The following is a 10,590-nucleotide window of genomic DNA, read 5'->3' on the forward strand; positions in this document are numbered from 1 at the left end:
TTTCCGGAACGTGAATCATTACAATAACGTTACAAATTTCAGCCTCATGCGTATCCGTTATTACTGCTTTGTAAAATTATATTTATTCCGAGGTCGAATGTTTTCCGTTCAAAATTCCATCGAGGCACGAATGCTTTGATACGAGTCACAAGATCAGTTCGCGGCAATAAAATCTGACCCCATAAATACCCGACGTTACAGTTAGTTCTGAAAACTTGAGATGGAAACATGAATTTCGAAATTTTCAGAACCATTATGCTTGCTGAGAAATAGCTAACGCAAGTCGTCTGAAATAAAATATTGAATACATAATCTCAGTCAAGTTCGAAAAAGGTTAGAAACTAGTTAGACACGCGGTTATATAAAAATTTTCCAAATCATGGGAAATTATGTTAACGGACTCGCAGACCGGCGATACAGGTCGATTTGTATTCCTGATCTTGCCTAACCTCGTGACGAATTCATGACGTATTTGGCTCGGTTTTATAGCTTCGACGGCAGTAAGCACTAAGCAGAAAATCGCATGCGCACATGTCGAGCATCCGTTTGTGATTTGGGGTGGACGGACAGAAAAGGGGTCAAAATATCAAGTGATTTGCAGTGACCGAACGTCTCGATGTCTGGTAGAGCGATTCGACCATGTCCTTAACCCCTCTAAAACGATTGTCTGATAAGAAAAAAATCGCTGCCATTTACGTCCACTGATACCCCTCGGATATCGGACGCATTTACGTTCTGTTTTGATGAAACGACGAAGGTAGGTAGAGGCGGTGGGTTACGTAACTTGCGTTCTTGGCGCCTTAACCTCGCTTCGTTTGTTTTGAACTTACATATTTACTGACAAAATCGCATCAGCAGTTCTACAATCAGCTGCACTTCCGCTTACGATGATACATTGCTGACAGCATTAAATATTTCAGAGTACTTATCAGTACGCATTTTTTATTTCCCAGTTGCCTCACTGTCATGGTTACAATTGATTCATGTTATATCTCAATTTCGAGAATAACGCATCATGTTATAAGGCTTCATAGTCAGCACAATGACGGTTGAAAAATCTTGTTTCACACTTGCTCGTCAATTGTTTCTCTTCATGGTCGTGAACGGAGTGGAACTACAAAAGACGTATCACGTGTTTACGGCTGTTTTATTTCTTTTGTTTTGCTTACTAACTGAGCAGATGAAAGAGGAATGATCGACCCATTGATGATGAATTTCAGTAAACATTTGTCCGGAATTTATTATCTTTTAGATTTTAGCTACGAAATCACTAACAGTCCAATTGTAAGCTTTATCTCAATCCGAATATGAATCTGATTACATGGATACGATTTCTTGCTTGAATTTGAAATTCGATTTGGAAATTCGTGCCCAATGCAATTGGAAATAAAATTCGAATCTGAATTTATGCTTGCTCGTATTTTAAATTTCCATGCTGAATTTTTATACCTGGTTTCACTGATGCCGGTTGAAATTATTCAGCATATAAATCTACGAAATATCGGTAAAGCGAGAGCTTTGAGATATTCTATCCAGCTTAGTATTACTAGTATTCAAAGTATTCGTCGAATTACTTTAACCAACATTGCCAAAATCTGCATTATCTTTAATATTTTCACCATCGATGTATTCTCAGATATGGAGGGTGATAGGCGAGATGTCGATGCGGGGATGGAAATGGAAACAGAAAAAAATGAGAGCTTGGGCAAGGATAAATTGGGCTTAACGACAACCGTGGCTCTAGAAATATTGGGCAGAGATATCAGGCGTGTCGTTGACGAATACGAGGCTAACTACAAGAAAAATAGGTATAGATACAAGTGTCTGAAACAAAAGTATAAATCACTAATTTGAAGTCTCAGTAGTGAAAAAATTGCAGAATTACTTATATTCCACATCTGCATAATTGTTCTGATCATAAAGCACCCAAAGAGGAGCAAACTGTGTCATAAAAGAACAAACACGTAGCCCAAAATATAAGAAATTGATACTAAGTAGGAATTTCGCGTCTGAATCGTATCACTCCATGTTTATTATTGTGATTTTCTCATACAGAATGTACACGGCTTGGCTTAAGGATTCGCTCCACCATTGTAGCCAGTACACAACGCTTTGCTGGACATCGTCCCTGGCTCTATTGTTGAATGCTGTTGCGCTAATCGCCCTCTACTTTGTTGGAAATGAGTTCTGGTTAGTTTCTTTTACTTTTGCCTTGAATTTCCTCGCTTTTACCAATCGATATAAATTTCTTGTAATGAAATTTCAACAAATAACAACATGTTTCGTATTCATCCAGGTCCAGATCACTTCTACCCTCTGGAATAATAGTTTGCTGCCTTGTGTCGTTCAATTTTTTTCTAGTCGCTTGCGATAATAAACTTCGACATCAAGAAATATTACACAGGGTGAAGATTTTACTTGAACAAATTGAAAGTAAGTATTTCAATCAGGTGTGAAGTAATGATTAGTCTATGATTTCTTCAGATATCAGAAGCAAAAAATTTGCAAGTTGAAAATGATGGGTGTAATCGATCTTGTTCATTGTTTTTAACAACAATGATCAACTACAAAGGCTGAATATTGAAATATCCACTAATTTATAGATGCCCAATTTGCGTGCAACTGGAACATAGAAAACTACCCTCATTTGTGCAGCCCTTTATCACCATGCCTCACCTTGCAATGGACATATCGAGATGGTAAAGTTGTAAACTTGCCTTGGGCTCTGCTCGTCGCTGGAGATGTGATTGTGATTAAGCCAGGCCAGCAAATTCCGGGTCACTGCATTCCCTACAATGTTAGTTAATAACGAACCTCTGAATAAGTAAAGAATTAAATACGAATTCAGAATTTTCCGTTTCCCAAATAGATCGAAAATGACTATCATTATGGGAATGGAAATATGCCTCGTTCAATCATCTCCATGTATCGGAAATTTTCTTACATCCTGTGAGTCGAGTTCTTGTTAAAATTCTGAAAAATCTAACGGTTTCAGGACGAAGGGCCGATCCTCCATGCTAAGGAGGTTTACAGCCCGCCTGTTCACAGCGCGAATGAGATATTTTCCAATCCAAAGGCTCGTACGCCTCTGAAAAACAAGATCTACAAACTTCAGGAAACACCGTACTTGACCAACCTCAGAATGGCTTTGGACCAAGCGCTGGATAGGCCAGTTACATATCATAATCGAGAACGTCATCTAGTCATGATTTGTTGCATCGAGCAGTTGGCCTACCCCATTATTTTAATCGTAGTATTACTTGTCAACTTATTACGTCATTTGTATCTATCGAAGGACGTCGGCATCGGCCACTGGACTGAAATGTTTTTACTTCAACCGATCGCCGTGACACTTCCTCTCTTACCGCTAGTTTTTCCCGCTGCTTGGCTGGCTTTGAACTGCTTTGGAATGGCCAGATTCAAAGCCTTGTTTAAGTTGTACCAGTCTTCAAAAAAAATGCAGGTTCGTTAAGCATATTGGAACAGTAGGAGAGTTCTCTTACTAAAAAAAGAGTTACAAATCATGTGGCACAAATAATTTATCACTTATTTCTAAGAAGAAATAACAAAAATTGATGTTCTCTTTTGGATTACCTAGTTAATGCGCGTACGCTAACTCCTGAACAATTTAGCAAAAGACTAAATTGAGATTTAATGAAGATCTGTTTTAGTTTGTAGATCCCTTCGAGGATGCTGATATTTCTGGACCAAGCAACCCAGAAGTTGTTTACAACTGGTCAGAAGTCAGGCAGTACTTCGTCAATATTTTTGTTGGCAGAGAACACATGATGTCCAGATCTGCCAATATACTTCACGTCCTGGGATCGGTCACTGTATGTTGCTATGCACGGTTAAGTGAAACACCATAAGAATGAACCACATACTTTTCCCACGTAGACGAGTCTCGATCTTTTTACACGTTTATCCTATTTTTGCATATAAGTTATTATCTCTATGTAAGGTAGAATATTTTCCTCCATTTCCGTATCCAGGCGTTGTGCTGCGTGGACAAAAAAGGGATATTGTCATGGCCGAACCCAACGGCAGAGAAAGTTTTCTTCCTTCGTAACGCAAGCACTGTGTCTCAAACATCTAGGTGAATCTTTATTCTATTCCATTCAATCGTCGTCGTTTACAGATCATTTTTCCACTCATAATTTATGTCGTTTAAATTCCCAACACAGTAACGAAAGCATGGAGAAAACTGCCGATCTGCTCTCATCTCACAATGAACAGGGAAAACATGACACGAATAGAATATCTTACGCGCAACATGGTAAGGCAGTTATTTTTCTTTACTAACTGTTGTATTCTCACATTGCTCAAAGTCTATTCTCATTAATTTTTCAATTCAATTTTTCAGACATGTCACACTCGGTAGCTGAGGTTCTAGATCTGACGCATGATCATGCCCTACCTTTTCGATTGGAGTTTGACGACCACGCTTGGAAGCAGCATATAAATTCGCTGAAACCATTAGGCTTGGCTATTCTTCTTAATACGTGCAATATGGACACGCAGGAACACTATACTCAGTTCTGTTGTCACGTCACTTGCGAAGCTCTCTACAACGAAAATCTTGTCCCTGTTACTAATCGAAGGTGTGTGTCTACGCTCTTGAAGTGTTTAAATTGGGTCTGCGGTTTTTATAAATTCATTAATCCTTCTTTAATCTGACCTTTCGATCGATAGATGCTTGTGTGAACTGGCTAAGCAAATCGGATTTCAAGATCAAGCCCAGGAGATATTCAAGCTTGAAGAACAACTGTCGACCTTCAAGCATGTAGTGAGTATCAGCATTGATATGAATTCTCGAGTTAGGAAAGAATCGAATGTTTTGCAAACCTCACGAATGTAAGAAATCGTGGGCAGCAACATTAAAGCGAGATTTGAGAAACTGAAAGTTGTTGAACAGTCTTGAAAAACAATTAAATCATGCATATTCGCAATGTTACCAGCAGCCCGAAATGGTGAGAAGAGACATAAAGTTTGCTCGATCGTTGAGCCTCTCAACAAAGTTGAAATTCCCATTTCCGCACATGGTGTCTGTCGTGGTAAGGGAGAGGAGCGGCGGAGGGTTGCAACTGCTAGCCCAAGGGACAGCGGACATAATTTTGGACTCGTGCATCGAATTTTGGGATGGTCACGACTTGTGTCCCTTGTCCGCTAGCGACAGGTAATCTGCAATAGACAAGTGTAACGCGCATCTTGAAAAATTTGGTCAATTTCCTAGAGAATTTACTCAGTTTTTATAAATCGAAATATCATTGTGGCGTTTCGTTGTAGAAAGAAAGTGCAGGACTTCTATCAGCGCACGAGCTTGACGTCGTATTGTACGGCGTTTGCTTATAGACCGCTGACGCGAAGTGTCAATAGCAAATTGTCGGAGATATATTTAGAGCTTCCTACAGACAGTAAACATTTGTATACGCCGCATCGAAGCCCAACTCCGCTCCCTTGGGACTTCAGGAATGTTCTAGACCCGAGAGTTAGGGGCGTGATTGGGCAATTTCATTCGACAGGTAATAGATTCAGCAATATGATATCATACTTCGAAGAGGTGTTTGAAACTCTGTAACTCGAATTGTTGGACGTAAGTAAGACGATAGGGTTCTAAACGCGATTAGTAAACACCGAAACTTCGTGTTTGCAAACTGGAAAACGTTTCGACCAGTATGTGATTATATTGGGAGGCAGTTTTCGTCAAAAGAAAGGAAGCTTGAGCGTATGCATGGTTAATGTAATTGACTAACATAACACCTTGGTACAATTAACAGATTCGCTTTTGTGCAACGAGAATAAAGATGAGGAGGTGAATGACATCGAAGGATGTTTTGACCTTCAATGTAACCAGGTTTTCATTGGGATGGTCACAATGCAATATCAAGCTCAAACAGACATGGTAAAATCATAATTTTCCTCACGTTAACTCTTTTCATTACTTGCACGTTTCTCCGTAAACCATTCATTTGCAATCCGTATTTCTTCAGGTACAATTAATTGAGCAACTAGAAAGAGCCTGTATAAGGTTTGTTCACTTTAGCAAAGAGAATGAATTAAGGTCCAGGGTATTTTCGGAGAAAATGGGACTCGAAAGTGGGTGGAATTGTCACATTTCACTGTTGAGCGAAAGGGCCAGGTACTGGAATCAACTTATACTTCATATATTCATATTATTAATACATAATATCGCGTATTGCGCTTCATTTTCATTTTTTCAACAGCTTTCAATTTCATTTGCATAACTTTACCTCAACAATAATTGTATCAAAAGCGGTAGCAACAGATTTTTTATGTACAGCTACTTGTGAATTCCAGTTAAAGAAATGTTACTCGTTCGTGATCAGAATTTGAATCGTATAAAACTGAAGGTAATGTGTTTTTCGAACATCGAACGCTGTAGACTCAAAAATTGATTCAAAATAATTGATCCAACAAACGTTAGACTGAATCTGTTCTCAGTTGCGTTTAAACTCATGTATCTAAATTTGTCAGATATATACTGAGAACTCTGTACAATAAACGATTAGGCTCTGGGAGAGTTTCAATTTTTGAATTGAAATTATTTCTTGTCCTTCTTACAATCGTCAAACTTTTTAAATCATTGTTTTTTTTACCAGTCACAAGTGTTCGCCACTTTTGAAACATTATTACACACCCATTAACACACATAAGCGTTTATACAGAGATATCCAATACAATAATAGTAAACAACAAAGTACCAAATAACAATTAATCTTATATTTATAGTCAAGTAATTCTACTCGAGCACCTTGTTCCGAATTCAAACCTTTAGCTGTGTATATAATAATTGTTTTCTACGTTTTTAATAAGTGTCTCAATGTGCGTAACTAACACGCCGATATTAGGTCGGAGAGTCCTGTGGGTTACTGGGTGAGCCAAGCAGCAGCTATGTTCTCACCCACACCCTCAACCCGATCTCACCAGCATAACCATTCCTGCATGGACGAGGCCAGCCAATTGCTTAACCATATCTCCCCTCGGTACGTCATTTCTATCCCCTACGTACCAGTTACTTACCGATCAAACAGTCAATTATCAAATTGCTGGTGATTAGCAGATTTCGATGATAGTACTAAAGTAGGAAATGAGAATCGGATTGATCGAGAGTTTTCGATTCGGAGGCTTTGTATCATAGCTATAGTAGAAAAGACAGTGTTGTGTCGTTTTTTTTATTTTGTTTTGTCACATTCCCGTAAACTAACATACAGTGCCATTATTTCCTTATGAAAAGCACTTTGAAATCGTGTTCCTGTTGTCGTTTATCAGTACTTGTGAATTTTTTTGCAAGAAAAATGAGTTCTTTACAGTTACCGAGCTTGTGTAAAATACCGTGGTATTGTAAAAACAGCTCTTTGCTTTGAAAGGCATGCTCTTTTCAATGATCGTCGTAATTAGGATTACCGTATAAAATATATTTCAATTGCAGTAGTAACCTGGATAACAGTCGGGCAATGAGCATGTCGGCTCCGAGTGCTATAAACACAGAATTCACTACAGTCAAGTTCGATGATGAAACTACCGAGTGCAATGAGGCAGAGCCAATGCAGCCCAAGAGCGCAATGAGTCACAGGTACTTGTATCTTTGACTCCTTCTCAAAACTTATTACAAACAATTGTGATTAATATCGAAGACTTTCATAAATTCAAACTTCCACAGAGAGCAAGACACGATGCAAAGCGAGGACAGTGTTCTTGTTCAGAGCGTCGATTTGGGATCAGGGCAAGAAGCTTGGCGCTCGTTGAGCTGTCTGACCGACAGCACGGAACAAAGCGCACCCGTCAATTTTGATATGTCCAACAGAGTAAGTTGCGCTAGCTTATGAGTACCATAAAGAGTAGAAAACGGATTTAGCCAGCCTGCTAATCAACTGCGACTTGCAATTTCTGTTCAGGCCAAACTACCTCGTGGCATAGACAAGATAAGGCCACATATCGAACTTATCGACAACGTTCCACTGCTCGTGTCTCTCTTCACAGACTGCAATACCGCAGTTACCCGAGAAATGCTCCATATTATGCAGGACTATGGAGAAGTTGTCTGCGTTCTGGGCTCTTCGGCTAACGCAGAGAACATGCCAATATTCATGCAGGCTGACGCGGGGTGTGTTGCGTCTTTTTGCCGTTGCTGAATTCAGTTTTCTTAATTAACAAGATGTCAAATTTTCGCGAATCTTATACCATGCTGACTTTACAACATTTCTAGAGTCGCCGTAGAACCTCTCTATCCTCAAGTCTGTCAGAAAGTGCCAGTTATGATGCCGACGACGGAAGATCAAGGACCGTCACCTGTCGACCTCAGCAGAGCTTTAAATTCCATTTCCTGTTCACTGAGCATTAGACGCGAGGATCCGATTGCCTTGTATCATCTAGTTATGGAGGTACGATTGAGAGGATTGTCGCCGCAATTTCGTAACCAGTTTCACTATTTCCTAGTACTGACAATTTAAATCTCAGTTATTTTATCTACGCTTTGGACTACACATGAATTGTTTTTTCTTCTAGGCCCGCCACTACATGCAATGTGTCTGGAATTGCGTGCAATTTTGGATTTGCTGCGTAGTCACTCTGTCGATGGCACAACTATTGTCCGGCTTCCTGATGCTGCCGCCACTGTTTTCGGTAGGACAAGTGCTCTGGTTGAGCTGTTTGATTATTCCGCTGTTATCGGTATCCCTTGTTGCGACTCCCACAGATCCTACAATTATGCAAAGAGCTACCGGAAAGAATCAGTGCTTAGTTAACGGACAGGTAAGCCAATCGACCTTTTACAATTAATTCAGAGATCTCAAAGTCCCATAAATTTCGGCTAGCAAAGCTTTGAGAATAAACGGAAAAAGCCTTTTTGAATGAATGAATAAATGAAAAGACGATTAATTAAAACTGTCCATTAATCAATCAATCAGAAAAACGATTAATCGATTAATCGCAAAACACTAAATTAAACCTCTTATAATGTAAGATCGATGCGATGACTTTCTTTTTTCTGATTAACAGGTCGCGTTATTCGTCCTTTGGTGTTACGGCAGTAAATTCGTACCAACTGTTGTAACAGTCGTCTTATCTCAGGGTATTTTACTAGCCAATATGTGTCATAAATTTTGGCATGAAAATTCTAAATGTGTTTACGTCTACCCTCAACCTCCCCCTGCTCCTAAACTCGGAGCTGACTCTGACGTGCCTGTGCAATGGGGTGGCTGGGGTTCAGAACCACTTGCTATTCTGCTCGCCCAGCATTTTGCTTTGGTACTAGCAGTCTTACATTTTGGTAAGTACAAATCGTTCAAAGTGATGCCCGTGATAACGCTTTTGGCATTGAATAACCGTCAGCAGAATTTACAATTCGTTTTGTATTATCCTTGCAGTTACGATCTCCATCAGTTTTGTTCACCGTGAATATTCCGTTTGGCGAAAACAGCCGATAAAAAACTGGACGTGGGTTCTGACCACTCTCATCGTGTAAGTGCTCCATTTATTTAACTTGTCGTAAAAAGGAATCGTATCTATGATTATTCCTACATATATATATCTATGATATTATCGATTATCTATCATTATTCCACACGTGCATTCAAAGTCAAGTTTTACTCTGACTTGTTCTGAATTTGTACATTTTTTACGTACTATCTAATTTTTAATATTGACAGTATCAACAGGTTAAATAATTTTTTTCAGGCTTGGCGCACAGGCCATTTTCTCCGGAATAATATTTTGGCAATGTTGGACGGTAGAGTTCAAAAGATTAGATAACTTTCAACTTCAATTGCCACTGTTTTTCCTGTTCTCCGTTCCCCTCATTTTCGCGATAAATGAACTAGTGAAATGGCAAGAAATTAAGTAAGTCTTCTTTTTTCTTTACGCAAAAGATGAATAGTCTAATTAAAATGATCACTAAACTTTTTCTAATTTTTTAGAGCGAACGTGAGGTATCAAAAGAGGGCCAGATTGGAATTTGGCACAAAACTCGGGATGAATTCACCGTTTTAATCGAACATGATACAATCCTCGATTGAATTTTAAGAAAATTTTAACACACAACGCCAAATATTGCCAATTTGTAATATTTTTTGTAATTTGTAAATACGGTACCCAATTAAGTGTCTAGGTTCTGAAGTACTCACTTGAATCCCTCAGAACCGGCGATCGATTTTCTTTTAAAAATTTTTTCAAATCTTTTTTCCAATCCAACCACATACTGCCGTCTTTCTATAAATAATTAATTATTAGCTGTACATAATACCGCGTAATCTTCAGGGATTGCGTCATATCCACGAGGTCCTAGCATTTTTTTTTTCCAGAATCCTCATTCTATTGGAATATACCCCTTTCTTGGTGCTTCGATGCAACAAAAACTGCACAATTCACCGTCTTTCCATAGACAATCCGAAAGTTTTTCTCAAAGAAAATGATCGAATAAAAATGAATGGCTGTGTTTGAAGAAACTGTAAAACAATCTCAAAATTACTGGCACAGGGACCCGTCTGCGAAGGGAAAATATTTACAATGATTTTCTTTTAGTAGAAACAAGGAAAAGAAAATGTGTAAAATAATAATAAGTATATTATATAT

General features: G+C 38.8%; 1 protein-coding gene across 4 annotated transcripts; it reads left to right on the plus strand.

The window, feature by feature from the left end:
• Window positions 1-493: 493 nt before the first annotated feature.
• LOC124411022 (transmembrane protein 94) lies at window positions 494-10,390 on the plus strand. 4 transcript variants are annotated; one of them, XM_046889840.1, is made up of 26 exons: window positions 494-757; window positions 1,637-1,808; window positions 2,056-2,190; window positions 2,297-2,433; window positions 2,604-2,797; window positions 2,996-3,463; window positions 3,672-3,833; window positions 3,993-4,096; window positions 4,185-4,276; window positions 4,364-4,601; window positions 4,693-4,786; window positions 4,962-5,176; window positions 5,287-5,522; window positions 5,778-5,902; window positions 5,991-6,139; window positions 6,870-7,004; window positions 7,451-7,594; window positions 7,682-7,826; window positions 7,917-8,125; window positions 8,228-8,402; window positions 8,527-8,772; window positions 9,019-9,289; window positions 9,387-9,480; window positions 9,697-9,858; window positions 9,936-10,011; window positions 10,065-10,389. In XM_046889840.1, the coding sequence occupies exons 2-25, from the start codon at window positions 1,639-1,641 to the stop codon at window positions 10,006-10,008; spliced, it is 4,173 nt and encodes a 1,390-aa protein (XP_046745796.1). In that variant the 5' UTR covers window positions 494-757; window positions 1,637-1,638; the 3' UTR covers window positions 10,009-10,011; window positions 10,065-10,389. The 4 variants fall into 4 exon arrangements, with proteins under 4 accessions (XP_046745796.1, XP_046745794.1, XP_046745797.1 ...); XM_046889838.1 differs by having other exon boundaries at window positions 495-757; window positions 4,959-5,176; window positions 10,065-10,388; XM_046889839.1 differs by lacking the exon at window positions 494-757 and adding an exon at window positions 818-931 and having other exon boundaries at window positions 4,959-5,176; window positions 10,065-10,390.
• Window positions 10,391-10,590: the final 200 nt, after the last annotated feature.

This window comes from Diprion similis, chromosome 10 (assembly GCF_021155765.1).
Source record: "Diprion similis isolate iyDipSimi1 chromosome 10, iyDipSimi1.1, whole genome shotgun sequence".
NCBI classification, from domain to species: domain Eukaryota; kingdom Metazoa; phylum Arthropoda; class Insecta; order Hymenoptera; family Diprionidae; genus Diprion; species Diprion similis.

What these genes read in the sequence shown, in the direction of transcription:
- LOC124411022 (XM_046889838.1), top strand. Translation starts at nt 1,639, where the DNA reads ATGGAGGGTGATAGGCGAGATGTCGATGCGGGGATGGAAATGGAAACA. An exon ending in AGTCTTCAAAAAAAATGCAG is followed by an intron (nt 3,464 to 3,671) that starts GTTCGTTAAGCA and finishes GATCTGTTTTAG; the next exon opens with TTTGTAGATCCCTTCGAGGA. An exon ending in ATCAAGCTCAAACAGACATG is followed by an intron (nt 5,903 to 5,990) that starts GTAAAATCATAA and finishes GTATTTCTTCAG; the next exon opens with GTACAATTAATTGAGCAACT.